General features: G+C 35.6%; 1 protein-coding gene across 1 annotated transcript; it reads left to right on the forward strand.

Annotated features, from left to right (window-relative positions):
* Positions 1-202: 202 nt before the first annotated feature.
* ANKRD7 (ankyrin repeat domain 7) lies at positions 203-17,903 on the forward strand. The gene is given in 8 exon segments (XM_017867356.1): positions 203-1,158; positions 10,513-10,627; positions 10,782-10,955; positions 11,818-11,924; positions 12,557-12,647; positions 12,649-12,694; positions 15,836-15,921; positions 17,562-17,903. Coding segments are annotated over 7 exon segments (1,041 nt in total). The 5' UTR covers positions 203-730; the 3' UTR covers positions 15,916-15,921; positions 17,562-17,903.
* Positions 17,904-23,213: the final 5,310 nt, after the last annotated feature.

Below are 23,213 nucleotides of genomic sequence, written 5' to 3' on the forward strand. Positions count from 1 at the left end.
GGGCCATGAACCAAGGAGGTGTGAAGAGAGAAGAATAATAACAGATAATCTGAGGTGGATTTTCCTGAACTGGAAATGAAAGATGATGGCAGGACTGTGTTTTTTCCTTCGGTCACATTTCAGTGGCTTAGGGCACACCAAACAGTTTAGATTTAATGAGGGTTTTGGTTTAGGCACAGATAGGTAAGAAAGGGAATGGGGGAAAACTTATTGAAGGTATCTGCATGAGAGTGATTATGATGATTGACCGTGGAATTTAGTTAAGTAGTGAAGTGAGGACACAGGGTGTAGTGGTCCAGGCCAGGGAAAGGATATGAGACTCATGGACTGTAGGCACAGTGAGTTATATTTTCAAAGGAATTTTGGAGTTTTGTGACCAGACAAAATGAGCTGGAATATGAGAAGTGGTGTTAAAAAGTTTGTATGAAATTGAGGTTATTGAGGAATTGCAGTTGTTATGAAGACAATTTGTAGCATGTGGCCAGGGAGGTGAGAGGCTGGGAGTAGGTTGGAGGGAAGATCACTGGAAGAGATCCATCCCTATCCCCATCCTCATCCCCATCCCCATCACAAGGAAGGTAAATATTAGTTTGCAAGAGTTCAAGCCCTTAGATCTACTTCTGAAGGAGAAGAGGCTATTTGTAAGAAAGTTGGTAAGTTTCTATTACAAGGTTCATGATCTAACAGGAAGACTGCAGGTGTGGCTGTCAGGCCCAAGTCCTAGGTGAGAATGCAGGTCTGCGAGCCCCTGGGACCGGACCATAACGACCTTAACAACCATAACGACCATAACTGCCATAACGGCCGGCTGCGCAAGGCCCTTCCAGCATTTCCACTTTCGTCGGGTACTGGAGAGAGCTGCCGGCCGGGTGCTAGGGCAGAGTGGCAGGGCGGACGGCTAGGAGGCCAAGGAACATCCTGGTCTGACGGAAAGACTGCAGTCTGCACCGCCATGAATAAGCTTTTCAACTTCTGGAAGAGGAAGAATGAGACCCATAGCCGTACCTCCTCAGACCCGTCCATAGGCCAGGGCTACAACCTTCGAGAAAAGGATTTAAAGAAACTTCACAGAGCTGCTGCAGTCGGGGATTTGAAGAAGCTGAAGGAATATCTTCAGCTCAAGAAATATGATGTAAACATGCAGGACAAAAAATACAGGTGACCAGACTGAAGAGCCAGCGGGGGAGGACGGGTTGGGGCCCGGGTCCTTCAACCAGAAATAAGACAAGTAGGGGCTGTTTGACCCTAATTGTCACTCAGGGTTTCCCAAAGAAGAAAGATTGTCTGGTGATTATTGGCAGAGGGTCCCACTCCAACTTTTGGCTATTTATTTATTTTTAAATGCTGGGCCGGGCGCGGTCGCTCATGCCTGTAATCCCAGCACTTTGGGAGGCCGAGGCGGGAGGATCACCTGAGGTCAGGAGTTCGAGAGCAACCTGGCCAACATGGCGAAAACCCGTCTCTAACCAAAAATACAAAAATTAGCGGGGCGTGGTGGCGGGTGCCTGTAATCCCAGCTACTCGGGAGGCTGAGGTAGGAGAATCACTTGAACCCGGAAGGCAGAGGTTTCAGTGAGCCGAGATCGGCCGCTGCATTCCAACCCGAGTGACAGAGCAAGACTTGTCTCAAAAAAAAAAAAAAAAAAAAGGAATGCTTACTTGAATATTTTCTGCCCTTCCTGAATCCATCCCCTCCTCGCACCGGCTTGGTCTCCACTGGCAGTCCATCTTTTCCCCACCTTGTTGTTTTGCTTCTTGGTAATTGATTGTCCCCAGGCACTAAGATGCACAATTTTGCTCATTGGAGAATAGTAAAAGAGTAGAGATGACCCCCTAGAACATTGGTTAGTCAGATTTTAACACTTGGAAACATCAAAACAAGTAACTTTTTAATTTTTTGAAAAAGAAGCTTGCTGAGTTTATTGATACTTAGCAAACTTATTTGGACAGAGAATGATTTTTTTCTCCCTTCATTGCTACTCATCACCAATTTTCTTAAATCTGTTTTCATTTTCTCACCAAATATGTGCTGCAAATATGTGTAACAACTGTATAAACGTGTCAGATTCTGGGATAATATGATAAGCCATACTATTCATTAACCACACTCATTACCATTGAACTTGTCAAGTCACAAAGGTCCCTTGCAGCCCCCTGGGGCCTTGATGCAACACAATCAGCAATATGAACTCTGTTAAACCACTGTCCTTACTTTAGTTACAATTTAAAAGAGACTTTGAGAGTCTCCAAACTCAGAATTGCTGTTGAGCTGGGGTTGACAAAGAGAGGGACTCCCTAGATAGCTTCATACCCAGGTTAGCTTTATAACAAGTACAGTTTTAGACTCTATCTTGGCATGCTTGAGAGCACAATGGCTGCTTCCAAACAGGCATTTGAAGTCGCTGTTTAATCAAATTCTCCTTAAATCTAAAGTGAGTTTCTGATAGAGAGCATATACACTTAACCCTTGAACCACATAGGGATTGGGGTGGGGAGCCAACCCCCTGTGAAGTAAAAATTTGCTAATAACTTTTGGCTCCCCCAGAACTTAGCTATAAATAGCCCATTGTTGATTGGAAGTGTTACCAACAGCATAAACAGTTGATTAACACATATTTTGTATGTAATATGTATTACCCATTGTATTCTTACAATAAAATAAAGTTAGCAAAAGAAAAGAAAATGTTATTAGGAAAATTATAAGGAAGAGAAAATATATTTACTATTAAGTTGAAGTGGATCGTCATAAAGTTGTTCATCCTGTTTTCTTCACATTAAGTAGATGGAGGGGGAGGAAGAGGAGGGGTTCATCATAGTATGTCTGGTATTTTATGGTAGTTAATGATAAAATAGACTGGTTCTACATATATTTTATGCATTCATGGCATATGTAACCTTTTCTTAATTTTTTAGTATTTTTAGGCTACTTGTTTCATCTGGAAGTTTTTTCAAATTGTTGCAAATTTCCAAAATTTTTCTAATATAGCTATTGAAAAAAATCTGTGTATAAGTGAACTTACACAGTTAAAACACCTGTTCAAGGGTCAACTGTAGTTGCACCTTGTGTTTTGTCTATTCAGCCACTCTTTGATTACAGAGCTTAATCTATTTACATTTAATGTATTTATAGATAGGGAAAGTTTTACTATTGCTATTTTGTTAGCTTTCATATTACTCTTATAGTTCCTTTGTCTTTTTCTTTCTTCCTGTCTTCCTTTGTGTTTTCTTGATTTTGTGCTTTGATATTGATGTGCTTTGGTTCCTTTCTCTCTTTTTTTTGTGTAACTTCTACAGATTTTTTGTGGTTACTTTGGGACTTACATAAAATAGCTCATAGTAGTTTAAGTTGCTAACAATTGAAGTCCAATAGCATGTAAAAATTCTAAATTTTATCCCCCCCCACAAACTTTGTTGTCATAGTTAACATGTATTCATATAGTTCATGGGGAAGCTGGGGTGCTGGCAAGCAACCCTCTTTGCTCTCTTGGGTAAAGCTGGGAGCTAGTGGGTCTCTTTCTGATCATATGGCACGGTGTTGGAGGCAGGATCTTCAGCAAGAGGGTGTTCTGAATCTGTCTATTAGTTCTAGTACCTCTGGTTTTGTGTTCTCCCAGGATTCAGGAGACTTTCAATTAGTTTCTGATTTTTCACAAAGGGAGTTTGTCCTTACGCTGTTGCTGAATTGGTGTGTTTGTTGTGGGGAAGGGTACTTCAGGGTTTCCTACTCTGTCATATTGCTGACATCACTCTTGTTAATCTTTTTAATGTGGATCACTTATGAAAAATTTCCTCAATTACATATCTTCAAACCCGTTAACCACTTGCTGCAAAATTAATACATGTTAAGAAAAGAGTTATGTGTTTGGCATTAGTAACAGTAAATATGTACTCTCTGTGGCTGCCCTAAAATATTTTTGGGAGTTTCAAGTCAAAGGGTATGAAAAGCATCATCTTTCATCACAATTGGCTAAGTGAAAACTATATGGTTAGAAAAAAGATTTGTATTTAGCTTACTGGTAGTATTATGTCTCCTTTTTTTTTTTTTACAAAAACAGTGTTGTCCAATCTTCTAGATGGCTTTTATCCTACATCACTCCACTGAATGACTTTATAAGGTAATCAGTAACTTCAACATGACTTTATTCAGGGGTCAGTTTTCAGTCTTACCTTGCTGGCATGTCAGCAAAGTATTTTATTTGCCGTATCAGCGATATTTGAATTAATGTCTTTCAGAACACTGGGGCCATCTGGCATTTCTCTTAATTCTGTGGACACTTAAAGCGAGACTCCTTTGCTGGTTTCTCTTCATCTTCCTAACTTGTAAACACTTAAGGAGTTTCACCAGAAATGATTTCTGTCTGTGTTTTGATCTTCACTCTCCTGGTGAAGACAGGTTAGTTTTAAATATATATATTCCAGTGCCTTCCAACTTTTAATCTCCAGCCAACAAGACCTCTTGCCTGCCTATATTTATACTTGGATATCTAATATTCACTGGTGTGCTAATAAATGTTTAATAACAGGCCCTTAATGGGTAGGGGAGGGAAAGAGGGAAAACCCTGATTCATAGGGTTTGTAAATAGTGGCCAATTTTAAGCTACCAATGTGCTATCAACTGGCTTGCAAAATTCCAATTTCAATTTCAATTCTGAAAATTTAACAGTTAGCTTGCAAGAACCATGAGCTCCATCACATCACTACTTAGCTTTCTCAAACTGAGGTCTCAAACATTCCCAAACTAAGATCCTGTTATTTCATTTCGGACCTGCCTTTTCTTTTTCTATAAATGCCAAATGTTGTCTTTCAATTGCTTTAGGCTGAAATTCTAGAATATTTTTGATTCCTCTAATTCCTTCACATCCTTCATTTGATTGAATAGGAAATCTTGTTGGCTCCTCCTTCAAAATATATCTAATATCCAAGCATTTCTTACCAACTTTATAAGTACTACCATAGTCAAAGCCACCATTATGTCTCAACTAGAATTACTACAGTGCCCACTTAACTACACTTTTCCCTTTTCAGCTTATTCTCAATACAGCAGTCAGAATGATCCTGTGTAATGTATGTCAAATGGTATTACTCCTTGTTTTCATAACTTACAATCACTTCCCATCTTATTAGGGGTAAAAGCCATATCCATCCAGTGTCTCATACAACCCTATATGATCTTCATCCTCACCCTGTTACTTCACTGATCTTACATCCTGCAGCTCTTCCTTTCATTCATTTACCTCCAGCTACACTGGTCTTCTTACTGTTCCACAGAAATGCAAGACATGCATTTAGGGTTTTTGGACTTGCTGGTCCCTCTGCCTGGGGTGCTTTTCCCTCAGATAGTCGTATGACTTGCTCTTTCACTTCCTGTAGGTGTTATTCAATTGTTACCTTACTAGTGAGGCCTTCCCTGGCTACTCTTCACCTGCAATTGTACCCTTTCTCCTCACTGACGTTTCCTATCCTTCTTCCCTGCTTTTCTCTTTAGAACTTAATATTGTCTGATGTACTTTTCATCTTTTAAATTGTTTGTTGTTTACCTCTTCTACTAACATGTATGATTTATAAAAGCAGGTATTTGCACATCTTTGCTGATATATCCTCATCAGCTAGAACCCTGCCTAGCCATAGTGAGTACTTAATATTTTTAAAATACATGAATGAAAGGATGAATACATACATACATACACATATAAATAGGATAACTTAAAGATATTATTCAGCAATAAATGCTATGAATTATGGATATATGCAAAAAATATGGGTGAATCTTGAAAGTGTCATGCTAACTGAAAGAAACCAGACACAAATGACTCCACTTACATGAAATTCTAGAAAAGGTAAAGCATTGTAGCATACAGGAAACAACGAAAAAAAAAAAAAAAAACTACAGTCCAATATTCCTGATGAACATAGACACAAAAATACTAGCAAACCAAATCAGCAGTATATCAAAAAGATAATTCAACACAATCAAGTGGGTTTTACTCCAGGTATACAAGGATGGTTCAACATATGCAAATCAATAAATGTGATTTACCACATAAACAGAATTAAAAGCAAAAACCAGATGATCATCTCAATAGTTGCAGGAAAAGCATTGATAAAATCCAACATCCCTTCATGAAAAAAACCGTCAACAAACTAGGCATCGAAGAAACATACCTCAACATAATAAGGGCCATCTATGACAAACACACAGCCAATATCATACTGAATGTGGAAAAGCTGAAAACATTCCTCCTGAGAACTGGAATAAGACAAAGATGTCTGCTCTCACCACTGCTATCCAACATAGTACTGGAAGTCCTAGCCAGAAAAATCAGGCAAAAGAAAGAAAAGGCATACAAAATTGTCAAAGAGGATATGAAATTATCTCTATCACATGGACATAAGGGTGGAAATAATAGACACTAGGGTCTCCAAATGGGGGAATGTTAGGATGGGCATGAGAGTTGAAAAACTACCTATAAGATACTATGTTCACTATTTGGGTAATGAGTTCAGCAGAAGCGCAGCATTATGCAAGATACCCATGTAACAAACCTACATATGTACACCCCAAATCTAAAAAAAGAGGATAGTAACATAATGCAAATTAATAGTTAGCAGTGGTTTTAGATACGGGGGCAGGGGAAAGAATTGATTGCAGAGAATTGACTGTAAATTGACTAGTCAAAATTCTTAAAATTGTACACTTTATTATAAATTACACCTCGATAAAGCTGAATGAAAAAATCTCAAACTGTATATTTCTGTTTGAATATTTGTGTGTGTGTGTGTGTGTGTGTGTGTGTGTATAGAGAGAGAGATACTGAAAATGAGAAAGATAAAATCTTAAAGAACATATACTTAAATTGCTATTTCTGAGAGAGATGAAATGTGGGGAGAGGAAAGTAGATAGAGTGAGATGGTCATTGGGAACTATTCGTTTTGTTTGAATTTTTAATAAGGTAAATTACAATGTTTTATCAAATGTTTCACAGACTCATTTTGGAAGCATTGTGCTTAAGGTCTCTGAAACCTCATGTAAGCATATGTGCATATTAATGGCCTAATGGAAGTAATATTTTTATATATGTTTTCTAGTAAAAATAATGATACTGAAAATTGGAATTTCTGGTTAAAAAAAAAAAAAAAAAAGAAACAGGGGAAATAGCATAAGCAGATCGTTCAGGAAGCCATAGTGGCCTAGTAGGAAAAACATTGTTCTGAGAGTCAAGATGGGAGTTTGAGGCCTTCTCTACATTTGTATAATGCAGAGATACCTTCAGTCTCATCTTTCAAACTAGAGCTACTACTCGATTAGTGTTTTTTAAACAAAGATCTGCAAAGCTCTGTTGCAGGCATCTTATTAAATCAGAATAGCTCCCTGTTAATGTGCTCTGCATAGTTAGCTTCTATTATTGTTTTTATTTCAAGAGCACTGTGCCTAATAAGGTTGAAAATGAATTGGAGATGTTTAATATCTCTCCTGCTATAAAATCACTTTTATGGTTTTTAATAAAAAAGCCCTTCAGATCACCTTCATAAATTGGTAAGTGGAGGCCCAATTCTAAATTAATACCTTCAACCTTACTACTCAAACCTAGATTACATCGAAAGTGCCCAGTCTAGAGTTGAAAATAGATGACCTAGGGTGAGTTAGCATCCTTGGTTACCACTCACCCTGAACTCTTTAAGTTATCAAGAGTCCAAGAATATTACTTAAAAAGGACATTCTCATGATGAGACTCAATTGAAGGCTACAGCTATGCCCTGGCCCTGTACTCTGTCTAGCAGACAACACTTTTCACTTCAGCTTTCAAAGTAATCATTCAGCCTTGACACTCATCTGAGTCATGCCTTTTGCTGAAGTTCAATTTGAGATTTCTGGTATCTGATCATCACCTGTCCATAGTCTATGCTGACAATTTTTCCATTGATATAAAAGAGAGTGGGAGTCTGGGGGAAAACAGAACTTGAGTGAAACAAAATGACACCAGTTAGCCTGAAAACCTAGTAACCAATACTAAGCTTCACAGGAATTCAGATTTCTGGTTAGATTAAGTACCATGAGTTAAGAAGTAACAATATAAAGTCTTAAATTAGGAGCATAATGTATTGATGAAAGTTAAGGATTTTGACAAATGGAATAATATTGATTTAAAATGTTTCTCCAAGATATCTGTAAATATACTTTTGCATTCAACTATTTCAAAAAATAGAATGGCTTTTGTTTTGACATTAAGTGGAAAAGCATTCCTATTGGCCTTGAGGCATTTACATTATGTGTGTAAACATATAGAGAAGTGGCCATGACAATTTTTTTTCTTTTGCTGCTTACTTCAAGTGTGAGCTCTAAAATTTTACACTTAAATCTAAAATTTAAAATAAAATGAATGTAAATGTTAAATCTGTATATTTTTAAAACTTTTTTTTAAACTAAGATAACTGCTTTAAAAGATGCCAAATATTCTAAAAATCTTCTTTACAAGACTGACGGTTTGAGTGAATATTGTCAACTTTTTAGTGTTTTGTGCATGCTCAAGCTAGATTAGTTCTTGTTTTCAGATTTTGTATAAATGACCCCAGGCTGCATTGTTCAATACCTCCTTTGAGGGTGGAATCTTTCAAGGCTATTTTATTTTATTGAATTTATGGCTGATTTCCTAAGTTCTTGGAGTTTAATATGGGCCATGAAATTTTTTTGTAGATTTGTTACTGAAGGTTTTAGATTCAGTTGGTGGAAGAGTGAGGTATACAGCAGTATGCAACAGCTATTTGTGGAGGACCTATTGGGAATCCATTTACTTTCTTAGTAAGAGCAGTGTCTCTGTGTGTGTGTGTGTGTGTGTATAATTTTATGTATTTATTTTAAATTAGGTAAAAAATAAAACTGGAGTTGGAGGGAGAGGCAGATCTAAAAATTGGGTGGAAACCACCAAAGTTCCTTGGAACTAAATTCTCAAGATATGTGTAATGGCAGATGAAGGGGACACATCAAAATGTTTGCCAGGATTTGCTATCTACTGCAAGGACTTATCTTTGGTGGGCTTAAAGCTATTTAGCCCTGTGTTGTGTTGGGATTGAGGGCTCTGAAAACTCCTATTATGTAAGGAATTTCATCCTTAAACCAAATTGTAAATGTGAGCAGAAAGGTTAATCAGTGCTTCATTGTATCAGGATGACTGAGAAATTAGTCATCAGAAATTTGCTTGGTAAGGATGGAATCACAGTAAAGTAAGGTGGATAGTTTTGAGGGAAACATAATTTAGACCATGGTGTTTGATGAATCACTTTTGTCCTACAACAAAGTTCTTCTTTGTTTGTTCCTTAAATTCAGATTGTCTTTTCCATGAAGTATGTTAATTATGGATAACTTCTGGTTTTATTCTGTTATGTTAGCTGACTGTCCTCTTCCTGACTGTGCTCTCTCTTTAGCTAAATAATAATATAATTGGGTAAAATTTGACTTTTTATATTGTAGTTATATTACAGTCGTGCCTTCCAGAGATTACATTCAGGTAAACTTAATTAGATTTTTAGCTTCCTCCAATTTTTTTGAACTGTTTTGTATTTTCTTGGTTTACTGCCAGAGATGGTAAGTTATTGTGAATAGGTTTTGTTAGTTTATCTTTTGAAAATTACCTTGTTTTAAGTAGTTATCTTATTTTGAGGTTCATCTTTTGCTACTCCTGTGTGTCAATAGCGGGTCTATTTAGGTACCCATAGAGTACTTCTGAGGAGCTAGAGTGAAACAAGGAAAATATATTTAAGCTTCTTGTTTTAAATGGATTATTTATATGTGGCCTTGGTATTATAAAATTATCTAAAAACAAGGCTATAATGATATCACCTTAGAAGAAGATAAATGTTTATTGAGGGTCAGTCCAGGCTAAAAATTACAAAATTTAAATGGATCTAATTAGTCTTCTGTCAAAGTTCATGAATGTGTGTCTTGTTTCTGGCAGGCTACCTAGAATACGGTTCTTCAGAAGTGGAAATTAGTGTAATAACTTAAAATAGGGTTAAGATCTACAACTTAGAGAGTCCTTAGGCATTCATCTTTTACTTCTCAGATACAAATGCCAACTTTAATCACTGAGTAAATAAAGAAAAACACACAATTAGGGATAGCATGTCATTGATTAAGTAATATACTTTCCTCCTGTTACCTATTAGATGCATCTCAGGTTTTAAATATAATTTCTAAATTTTATTGTGATACCTAACTTTATTATCTTTTCCAAGCCCAGACATCATTTTGGTACTTTTTTAAAATCTGTTTTCATCTAATTATAGTTACATTTTTCTTGAAGTGAAATCAGTTAAATATTTAATCTTCAACACACTTGCGTAGCCCTGAAAGTTCAATAAAAGGTAATTGTAGTTAATGTACATTTGTTTAAATAGAAATATGTGCATGAAGCAAGTACTTTACCAATGTACAATCTGGCTTGTTTTTAAGTAAAATAAGTAACTGGCTCAAACGGAGACTTATCTCTAACTTTGTGTTTTGTTTTATTGACGTAGAACACCTTTGCACCTGGCCTGTGTGAATGGACATAGAGATGTTGTACTTTTCCTAATTGAGCAACAATGCAAAATAAATATCCGGGATAGTGAAAACAAATCCCCATTGATTAAGGTATGCCATAATTTTCTTTTTCAACTGGAATGTGTTTGAGTTCTCCTAGTTAACTTTTGTTGATTTTTCATGTTTTAAAACATAGTATCAAGCATTAATTTATCATATCCCAAATAGTAAATTTGTTACTCATCTACTCTTGTTGCATTAACAGGCAGTACAGTGTCAAAATGAGGATTGTGCTACTATTCTTCTAAACTGTGGTGCAGACCCAAATCTGAGGGATATTCATTATAATACTGCTCTTCACTATGCTGTTTGTGGTCAGAGTGTCTCATTAGTTGAACAGCTGCTTGATTACGAAGCTGATCTTGAAATGAAAAATAAGGTAGTTTTCTATTAAAGAAAAAAATCCTATATTTTAGAAAGCAACTGAAGAGCGTATTTCAGATAATTCATCTATGTTGAAATATATGTTATATAAAGAATGAATTTTCCAAACTGAAATTGGGGAGAAAGAGAAGAGATTATCAAAACTGATAAAATTTTCTTCTCTTAAAGTCTTCTTTATTTTATTGCAGATTGTAATCCTGACCTCCAAAGAAACACTATATTTAACAATTATAATTGTCTAACAGGCCATAACAAATGAGGAATATTTAATTTTCTTATAACTTGGTATTACTTGGTATTGATAAAAACGTAAAACCCACCTTTTTTTATTTTATTGATATACTCATGAATAATAATAATAGGGTTGAAATAGCAAATCACATAATATTAAAATTAATCTAACTCTTCCATTAAGGCATTATGAATAACTGATGAATTTTTTAAAAAAGCATATTGATACTTTACTGATATTTTGTCTACATGACATCCAAAATAAGTGCCAGCCTTGGAGGTTTAAATGAAACCCAATGGAAATCTGAAGATGACAATATTATGAAATGTGAATTGATGGTATGCAATACTTACAATAAATGCTAGGTGCTCATCACTTACTTATTCTAGGCTGCTCTTACCTACAATTTGAATTAAGCCTAAAATAGCAACTTTAATTTTTTGTCTGGCTCAACCCTGATTTGTTTTATTGGTCTTTGAAATCACATTTTTTTATGTACTAAAATCTTTTAAGGGTTACAGTGTATATTCAGAAGTTTTATACACACGTATTTTAAGTTGAACTTAAATCTAAAGAGCATGAAAATTTGCTACAATATTTTAATCATTTTGAAATAATTTTTCAGGATGGTTATACTCCACTATTGGCTGCCGTTGTTAGCAATAATCCAAAAATGGTAAAATTTCTTCTGGAGAAAGGGGCTGATGTGAATGCTTCAGATAATTATCAAAGGTATAATTAATAAATAAGATAGCACATAACTAGAGCTACCTAATAGGATTATGTGTGTGTATGTGTGTGTGTGTATATTCACAAAACACGTATATGATACTGAGAAAATATAGAACCATAAGACCCATAGGATGTATGCTCACATGCTTTTGGACAGATTATCTGAACTTTCAGGATTTGTTTTTCCCTTTGTAAAATCAAACAGTTGGACCAACTACTAATTGGTTATTATTGTTATTATTTATTTATCATTTATTATTAGAATTTAACATTAGACTCTTACATAGGTGACCAACTGTTGTAGTTAAATGGGATCAGGGGACCCAAAGTCACAAGACACATTCCTTCATGGAATTTTGAGACATGTTTTTGAAAACACTAGGCTTCCAGGAAGAAGAGATTGAAAATGACTGAGCTAGCTGCTTCCTAGGTACTATTCATGTTTAGACTCCATGATATGATATGTGACTGGCACACTTTTTTGAGCAGATCTGCTGTACTTTTTACATTCTTGCCTTGACTCTTTCTGATAGAGGTCCTACATTTGAGTAGTAAATTGAGAAGACTGACTTTTTAAAATGAGGCATGTTTAAGCTCTTTAAATGGGCATTCGTTTCTATTTCTTGCTCCAGAACAGCCCTTATTCTTGCTGTCAGTGGTGAACCAACACGTTTAGTAAATCTTCTTCTTCAGCAAGGTGTGGAATTATCTTGCCAAGATATTTGTGGATTCACAGCTGAGGAATATACTTATTTCAATGGTTTTACTGTGTAAGTGATACTGCATGTCTTTTAACAACTGTGTGGGGTTTGATTATAAGGATCAAAGCCTAAGCCCCAAAGTACAAGCCTGGAATAGGCTCAACAGTAGGGGTAACCACATGCAAATCTGTGCAGGGATTCTTGATGTTCTCTGTTTATGAGTTCAGTCAATATAAGGGCTACAGATGGGCTGAATATGCAAATAAACTACCAGAGGCATGAGCAGTGAAAGTGTGCCAGGACAGGGATTTAGACACTTGTAACATAGCCATTAAAAAACAAAAGGTGTTAGAGTTGGACAAAAGATGATTCTTTCACACAAAGCCTTTCATTGCCTTTAGATGTTATTAATGTATGGATTTTATTCATGTTTTGAATATTATTGTTAACATTTCATTAGCTAACTTTAGTTTGATAAGTGTTCAGAATTCTAAAGTATACTCTATTTACACCCAAAAGAAAAACTACTTTCATGTATGAATACGAAGTTCGGATTTTTAATAGTTAATGAGAAAATTAGATATGATGTAGATAAATTTAATTTATAGCTAATGAATTTAGCTTATAGATAATTTATAGCTAACTTAATTTATAGCTTAATGAAGTTAAATAACATACAAGGTATTTTCTCTCAAATTTTATTTTAAGAGCAATTTAAAATTATAAGTAGGTATTTTTTTCCGTTTTTATTCTTCTTTCACTGCTTTATTCACATTTTAGGAATACTTGTTAGTGATTAGTTCCATATGAAAAGCATAGGTGGGAGGGAAGAAAAATAATCACATATAGATACAGATGTTTAGTCTTAATTTAACTTTAGACACAAAATAATTTTTATTCTATTAAATGTATGAACCATAATTGAATAAATATAGTATTTTCATCTTTGTAATATGGAACAGGTGTACTTTGTTTTACTTTGGTTTAAGCAGATCATATGCATAAAAACTTAAATGAAATAAACACATAAATTATTGGTGAATATCCAAACTATAAAAGGATTCTTCACTCTATAAAAGGGATCCCTAAATTTTTTTTATGTACAATTTTTTTCCATCACTTAAAAAGCTTAGGTATATGAAACTGGAAGACACATGTATCTGTTTAGTAATGTGTCTATTGGTCAAACACAGTACTTGTATATTAAAATACTTATTTACATCTATGTAAGCAAGTCTTATGAAGGCATTATTGGATAGTTTGATGAGAAGGAAATCTTACAATCTTCCTTTATCTACCCCAAATGGCTTTTAGAACAGAAAATTCTTTTGTACATTGCTCCATCATTAATTTAAAATAAAACATTGACCATGAAGTTTTTGTCCTCTTAATAGATTCACATTTTCAATGTTGAAAATTCTAAGAGAATTACATTTTTTTTCTTTTTTTTCAAAGAGGTGAAAGGGAAGAGAAGCAACTTCCTAATGATTAAGCAATTACCTCTAGGATGTGGAAATGATCAACATTTAATAAAAATTACAAGTGACAAGTGACTCTTCAAAACTACAGTCTAATTCCCCTTGTTCTTTTGCAGTATTTGCCCCTCTTTTGCAGTGGGAACTAAGCTTTCTGTAATTGTGACTTTTGTTGCTCGAGTAGCTGTTGCCTATCTAACGTACTCAAGCATGTGCTGCTTCATAGCATCATTTGTTGACTCTCTATATAGAATCTACATAGATTCTATGGCTTAGTAAAGTGGAAGCATAGATAATATTCCTTATATAGTTTTAAAAAATTAGTGAAACACCTCCATATGAAGGAATTATATTTAAGTATTTATTTTATGGTTAGCCATAACCCATGCATTTCTTCATTTTTCGCATTAAAATTCAGAAGTCATATGGCCCTTTTCTGTCATGGAGAAAAAGTATATTCATCACTGGATGTGTTTCAGTCCCTGACTGAGTTAATTGTCTTCACTTTGTTAATTTACTATTAAACCTGAGTGCTGTGAGCTGAATTTCCCCCTAAAATTCACATGTGAAAGCCCGTGGCCTAGTACCTGTGAATGTGACCATTTTTGGAGATAGAGCCTTTAAAGGGGTGATTAAGTTAAAGTGAGGACATTAGGGTGGGAAGTATCAAGTGATCCCCCGCAATACTCTGAGCCCTAGGCTTTATTTTCCTTTTTACCGTAGGAGGTCTAACCGGCATTGTACTAGCAAACTCATCACTAGATATCGTACTACACGATACCTATTATGTCGTAGCTAATTTAATATCTAACCTGGGTCCTTATGAAAGTGGGAGGTTAGAACATGCAGAGAGACACTGGGGTGCTTGTGCTCAGAGGGATGATGTATATGAAAAGGCCAGTCATCTAAAGGGCAGTCTCCTAAAGCAGGGGTCCCTAACCCCTGGGCCATGGACCAGACCTGTTCCATGGCCTGTTAGGAACCAGGCAGCACAACAGGAGGTGAGCCGTAGGCCAACAAGCAATGCCACCTGAGCTCTGCCTCCCGTCAGATCAGCAGAGGCATTGGGTTCTCATAGGAGCACGAACCCTCTTGTGAACCGCTTTGCAGGGCATCTAGTTTGTGATCTCCTTATGAGAATCTAACTAATGCTTGATGATCTCAGGTGGAACAGTTTCATCCTGAAACACCCCTGTCCCTCAACTTCTGTGAAAAAATTGTCTTCCACAACACCGGTCCCTGGTGCCAAAAAGGTTGGGGATCACTAATCTAAAGAACAGTTATCTAAAAGGCAAATGAATGCCTGGGACAGATTTTCCCTTAAGGACCTCAGAGAAAGCCTACCCCACTGGCACCTCAATAAATGTGCAGCCGACAGAACCATGCGAAAATTAGTTTCTGTTTAACCCACCCCATTTGTGGTGTTTTGTTATGTCACCCCTAGCAAATGAATACACCAAGTATAAATTAAAGCCATTTTTACTACCTTGATAGTGGCTTTTGAAAAAATCATATTTGTGATAGCAGGAAGAAAAGAGGTGCCAGAGAATGGGAGTACATGAAATAAAAGTGGTGTCTGTTGACAGAGTTGGCTCAAGAGGAAGCTTGTCCTCAAGTGTGTTACATTCTTGGGACGGCATTGGCTGGTGTCTAAGGTTTTGATTTGATACTTGTAGGTTAGGAATTAAATTTCTATGCATGCTGGCATTCACCACATAATTTCCTTTATGGATAGATATCCACAATTCACTGCAAGTCATGGAAAGAAGAAACATGTTAAATAGACACCTTATTCTTGGCACTACATGTGACTAAAGGAAGGTAAGAAGATTGCTAACTGGATTAGTGTTTTTTTTCTTCCTTTTTGTTTGTTAATTTTTTAGGAAAGGAAACAACTTTCTTAAGTAACATTTAATTTTAAAATGGAAATTTTGTATTATTTTGAAATGTCAAATATTTTTAAGAACATTCTAAATAATATTTGTGATTAAAATATTCCAACATTGTTTTGGCTGAAAATGTAAAGATGTAATGTAAAATATGCTTAATGATTAAGATCATTTTTTAACCCATTGTTTCATGTCTAGCTATAAAAAACAAAATTTTGCACATATATAGACATTTTAATAGATGAAAAGCGATCATAAAATTTTAATTTTATTGAAAAAATACATTAAATAAGCAGTGTCGATAGTAGTTGATATGATATACCAAATAATTATATAAAATTTAAAAGAAACAATATTTGTAAAGAATTTACTGTGCATCAACTAAAATAAAATTTTGTTATTCATTTTCAAGAATGTATGCAGTTATTTAGGTCTGTAAAAAATAGTTTTTATTGACAAGTATGTTTTACACTGACTTGTTTTATTGGATGAGAGAAACTTTTAGAACTCTCCTCTGTATTCACTAGCAGACTCCTGCACTACAATTCATCCCCAGTGTAAAATGGAAGAAAATAAAAAGGACATAGAAGGAGTGTGTAGGCAATAGGAGATCATATAAATTCACAATTATTCAAGCCCTCTCCATCCTCCATCCCCACAAATCTATAGTGATAATGCTTATGACAATGTTTGGTCCTATCAATTCCAGGTGAATAAACTTAAGGGAGAATTTCTCTGAATTATCTTTTTGTTTGTTTGTTTGTTTTGTTTTGTTTTTGAGATGAAGTCTCACTCTGTCACCCAGGCCAGAGTGCAGTGATGCAATCTCAACTCACTGCAATTTCTGCTTCCCGGGTGCAAGCAATTTTCCTGCCTCAGCCTCCCAAGTAGTTGGGATTACAGGCGTCCACCACCATGCCCAACTAATTTTTGTATTTTTAGTAGAGTTGGGGTTTCACCATGTTTACCAGGCTGGTCTCGAACTCGTGACCTCAGATGATCTGCCAACCTCGGTCTCCCAAAGTGCTGGAATTACAAGCATGAGCCACTGTGCCTGGCCCTCTGAATTGCTCTTAATGCACACTCTTATTTCCTCTTCTCCTGCACCTCTCTCTCTCTTTTAAATGTCTCTGCAGCTCTAAGAAGTGAAGAATTTCTGTGATTTACACTTCGTTTCTTAAGGGAACTAAAGCAGTAGAAACTACCGAAAAATCATTGCTGCATTTTGAGTGCCTCTTGAGGGTAGACACTTAAAACCAGGCTCAATCATTTTATTTTGGCAAGCTTTGTTTACAGTTCATAGTGAAATGTTAATCTTAATTAATGTTTTAAAGCATAGATTTATTGTGTCAAGAAAATTACCAAAAGATGTTGCAAAAATGGTGAACGTAAAAAGTTATATTTCTGTCAAATTCAAAAGGGACAACTTAATCATTTAAAAAATTACTATTAGGTATAGAAATGCTAAATTATAATTGTGTTGTAGCTGAGACATATAATTTAAGAAATACATGTAGAAATGGAAATATTTAGACATAAGTAAAGACATTATAAATATCATTTGTTTCCTAGATTTGGAACCCATTTCTACAATTTCTTTGCTGCTTCTTTGAATTGGAAAAATATATTTTGAAAGAACATTAAGTGAACTATTACAACATTTTTGCTGACTACCCAGTTGAAGAAAAGTTTGTTAAATGGATGGGATTTTGTTTTTCACATTAGATGACATGAAGAAATTTTAAAAGATAAACATCTACATTGTGAACCATCAGCCAAAAAGATATAATTTGTGTTCAATATATAGGCAGAAAAAATTTGTGTCAAAATATTAAATGGAATAATAATGAGTAAACTGTGTTAGGCTTGCATTAAAACATTTAAATAAAACAAAATTACATTTCAGCTACAAAATGAAGGTAAACATTATAAATAATCCAGTATAAATCCCAAACTATCTTATTTACAATATTTTCACTGGTAAAGCCTTTTGATTTTTTAGAAACACTGCAGGTACTATAATAACATATTCAGAAACTTGGGTATTACAGAAAAGAAAAAAAGAGAATTGCATCACTCAAGTCTCATTACCCAAACAAAACATTTATTAAATTTTTGGCATGTTTTGTAGTATTTTAAAATTTGCTTAGATTTTTTTTTTTTTCCTCAATGAGAATTTCCAATTTTACATTTTTCTTCTTGAAAACACCAATACATTGTTCAGTTTTCACTGTGCTCTTTGCTACAGCTTAAACGCATCAAGTGTGGTCTGGCTTCAGAACAGTCCCTATAAGACCCTTTTTCCTTTAGCTATTTCCTAGGACAACTCCTCATGGGACCTCGTCGCTGCTCTGTCATTCTGGTCACTTAACAGTGTACAGCTCCTACTCTTCTTGTATCTGGGAATTAAAGGCTCCATAAGGGCTTGAACTTTTTGTTCCTCTACTACTTGTAAAAACGCCTGGCTAAATAGTAGATATTCCAATTTGCTGAATAATAAGTGAATACTTGTCGGTCCCTGTTCCAGTAACCTTACGTATCTTACCTCATGATCTTTGCACCAGTCTTGTTGAGGTAGGAAGGTATATTATATCACTCCATTTTAAGATTGAGAACATTGAGGTGCAACACTGCGTTCAATGACTTGCTTGAGGTTACTGATCTAGAACCACTGAGAGCTGTGTATAAACCTATGCTCTCTGGATTTGGAATCTAGCAGTCCCATGCTAGAATTCGTATTAAACCAATATGCCATGTCATTTCTCTCATGAATGTATATCATCCTTGTAGGCTCTATTTTTAATGGCTCAGAAGGAAGATTTTCTTTTAATTTGAAACTTGTTTAAATCACTCTTTTATTTAAGTATGTTTGTTTTCACTTATTTTAGTGCTAGGTGATGTTGAAGAGCTAAAATGGAGGGAAGAAAAAACCCAGACAATCCTGACTTCAAGTCAAAGAACATTAATTTCTGCTATGGTTGCAATCAGTGATTCTTAACTGGGGAGCAATTTTGAACCCCAGGGGATATTTGCAATGTCTGCTGAGATTTTTGGTTGTCAAGACTTGAAAATCAATACTGCTTAATATCCTGTATGCATGGGACAGTCCCCACAACAGATAATTGTCTGGCCCCCAAATGTCAACAGTTTCAAAGCTGAGACTCTGATTCTAGATTCTATATTATGTGCTGGGGACCAAAGATGAAAAAGATGTTTTTATATACTCTGTCTTAAATGAAACTCACAAATGTTTAGTTTCCCTCCTCCCAGTCTTTTTAGTAGTAAGTAAATGAGAGAACATGTGTAATGTACTACGCCATTAGCAGAAAAAGAGGGATGGTAACTAACTAGAGTGAGGAGGGTCAGGGGTGATTTCAGCTAAAAAGGAACTTTTTGGCTGGGATCATTAGAATAAGTAGCGGTTTCTCTAGGTCTCCGAATCAAACTTAACCATAATAAAAAGTTCATAATAGAGGCAGAAAGCAAAACACCCCAAAATCAGAGGAGAGAGGAAGTCACAAGGTTAACATTGGTGGGGCAGGATGAGATTTTAACCAGGTTCTGAAGGGTAGGTGGAATTTTGACAAGTACATCTAATAAAAAATTAGGCTTGGGACTTGGCTCCACACCTGTAAATCCGCAACACTTTAAGTGGCTGTAGTGGGAGGATCACTGAAAGCCCAGAAGTTTGAGATCAGCTTGGGCAACATAATGACATCCCATCTCTACAAAAAATTTAAACTCGTCAAGCACGGTGGCACATGCTGGTAGTCTCACCTACTCAGGAGACTCCTGCTGAAGTGGGAGGATTGCTTGAGCCTAGAAGGTCGAAGCCTCAGTGAGCTGTGATTTTGCCACTGTACTCCAGCTTGACCTTGTCACAAAAAGAAAAAAAAGTAGATTAGGTGGAATAAAGAACTTTGTGTGTTCTATAATAGAATTTGTGTTGACTACTCTTTGGGGAAAATGTATATTCTAAAATGGTATGCTGTAGTGCAGATGTAGTGCACAGATATTTGATCTGATTTTGCTAGCTCTGCTTCTCCATTACTGTTACCTCTCTAGGAACATTTTTGTGAATTCTCTCAAGTATTTCAATTCTTAGAATATTGTCAAATTGTGAATTACTTTTTAGTGTGTCTGGTAATATCTAAAACAGAACATTTACTCTTCCTTTAAGAAGTTTAACAACAGAAAACAACTATTTAATACATACCCAACTTTAGGTAAACATGTACACTTCCTTTAAGCAACCATATAAGTAGACTACTTTTCTCATGTGGACAGCTGGGAGGAATACATTTCTTCATGAATGATCTCTTCCCCTAACCAACTTAGAGTTATGGCATAAAGTGGTGCAGATTTAGAGCACCCTCATGGAGGGAGTGATGCTGACTAAACCATGTGCTTTGACACAAGTCCGTGTCAAAGAAAGGGCACATTTTTCTAATTTTTCAAAGGTAAGTGGAAGTGACAGGTTGCCTTTTTTTTTTTTTTTTTTCCTATCAGAAGCCCATCACCCTCTTGCACTCTTGCCATCCGCTCCAAGGAGAGCGTGTTTAGATAGCAGCTACTTCTCCAACCTTGGTCTCCCAATGAGACACACATGGGGCATGTCTGATTTAAGCCCAGCTGATAAGAGGAACCCTGCTGGACTCAGCAGAACCACAGCCAATACTCAAAAGTAAGAAATAAACGTTTGGAGTTTAAACCACTGATACTGTGAGATTGTTTATTGTCCCCAGCAAAAAGAAGACTGATAACAGAAATCCTGGAGTCAGCTTGTCAGATCGTGTGCATCTCGACCCATGTTCATTCTCTAGAAATCAAGCCTCTCCCCACAAAAGATTCTTTTACCAGCTGCAAGGAAAACTATTTCATGTGTTACATAGGTGATGCTTTTATTCTGCAGTCTTTACTGAGATTTATCATACATTTACATAATCACTTTTTGCCTTAAAAGAAATACCTGACATTTCTTTCCTAAGGAGTTCTATGAGTTTGCTGTTGTTACTTTAACAAACTACCACAAATGCAGTGATTTGAAACAATGCCAAATGATTATCTTACAGTTTTGGAGGTCAGAAGTAAAAAGTGGCTCTAGCGGGGTAACGACAAGATGTTGGCAGGATGAGTTCCTTTCTGGAGGCTCTGGGGGAGAGTTTGTTTCCTTGCCTTTTCTAGCATCTAGATGCTGCCCACAATCCTTAGCTCCTGATCCCCAGCAATTATATCACTCTGACCTCTGCTTCTGTCCTCAAATCTGCTTCTCTGACTTTCCTGCCTCCTCCTTTCACTTATAAAGATGCTTGTGATTACATTCAGTCCACTTGGAAAATCCATGGTAGCCTGCCTCCCATCTTGAAACTCTTAATCTAATCACATCTTTACATCATTTTTGCCTTTTAAAATAACATATTCCCAGGTTCTGGGCATTAGAATATGGATATCTTTGACAGGCCATTATTTTGCTACGCACAGGTGCAGTGGAGTGGATTGGAGATTACTTACTGATTTTATTTTAAATTTTGAAACAAACAAATTTAGAGAAAAATTGTCTTCTCAGTACAATTTTTTTTCTGAACCATTGTGTGAGTAGCTGACCTTATGTTGTATCGCCCCTAAGCCTTTTGTGTGTATTTTCCTCAAATAAGAACATTCTTCTGCATAATCACAATATAACTATCTAAATTGAGGAATGATTAATACTGATACAATGCTAACATATACTTCTCAGATTTCATTCATATTTTCCCAAATGATCCAATAATGTTCTTTATAGCAAAATAATCAAATATTGCCTCTATCTTAGCTCTTGATTCTCCTTCACTTTCCAATAAATCTTTGGTCTTTCATTTTTATGGCCTTGACACTTTGGGAATTATAAGCCAGCTGTTTGATAGGATGTTCTAATTTTGAGTTTGGTAATTCTTTATGATTGGGTCCATGTTATGGGTGTTTGGTAAAATTATCCCAGAAGTGTTGTTGCATCCTCCCTTGTGCCACACCATTTCAATTTGCAGTTTACTTTGATCACTGGATTAAGGTGGTATTGTCAGCCAGTCTTCTGCAATGTAAAGCTGCTCTTTTTTTTTTTTTTTTCTATTTGTAATAATATGTATCTTGTGGGGAAGTATTTTGAAACAATGTAAAGATCCTGATCCTCATTACACTTTCCATTTGTTTACATGAACTTGAATTCATAGTTTCCTATTTCAATGGATTGTGTAACTTATTTGATGCTCAAATTTTCTCAGAGTTGCATGTTTAATTTTTTTGTTTTTGTTTTTTTTTTTTTTTGGTGAAAGACTGGACATTCTAGAGAATATATTTAGCAATTCTGGTTTCTGTTTTATTTTTCTGAGGGATTTTTTTTTTAAGCCTAGTATACTTCAGTTATTTTTCCTGATCCTCTCCCTCCAATTATCCGCCATCTGATAGGACCCAGTGCATGTTATTCCTCTCTATGTGTCCATGTGTTCTCATAATTTAGCTCTTGCTTATGATTGAGGGCATGCATTATTTGGTTTTCTGTTCCTGGATTAGTTTGCTAAAGATTAGGGCCTCCAGCTCCATCCATGTCCCTGCAAAGGACATGATCTTGTTTTTTTTTATGGCTACATGGTATTCCATGGTATATATATACACCACATTTTCTTTATCCAGTCTATCATTGATGGGCATTTGGATTGTTTCCATGTCTTTGCTATTGTGAATAGCACTGCAATGAACATATGCATGCATATGTCTTTATAGTAGAATGATTTATATTCCTTTGTGTATATACTCAGCAGTGGGATTGTGGGGTTGAATAATATTTCTGTCTTTAGGTCTTTGAGGAGTCACCACACTGTCTCCCACAGTCATTGAACTAATTTATACTCTTAACAGCAGTGTGAAAGCATTCCTTTTTCTCCACAACTTTGTCAGCATCTGTTATTTTTTGACTTTTTAATAATAGTCATTCTGACTGGTGTGAGATGGTATCTCACTGTGGTTTTGATTGAGCTTTTTTCATGTGATTGTTGGCTGCATGTATGTCTTCTTTTGAGAATTATCTATTCATGTCCTTTGCCTACTTTTAATGTGTTTTTTTCCTCTCATAAAGTTGTTTAAATTCTTCATAAATGCTAGATATTAGATTTTGTCAGATGCATAGTTTGCAAAATTTTCTCCCACTCTGTAAATTGTCTGTTTACTCTGTTGATAGTTTTTTTTTTTTTT

This window comes from Rhinopithecus bieti, unplaced genomic scaffold (genome assembly GCF_001698545.2).
Source record: "Rhinopithecus bieti isolate Rb0 unplaced genomic scaffold, ASM169854v2 scaffold_3858, whole genome shotgun sequence".
NCBI classification, from domain to species: Eukaryota; Metazoa; Chordata; class Mammalia; order Primates; family Cercopithecidae; genus Rhinopithecus; species Rhinopithecus bieti.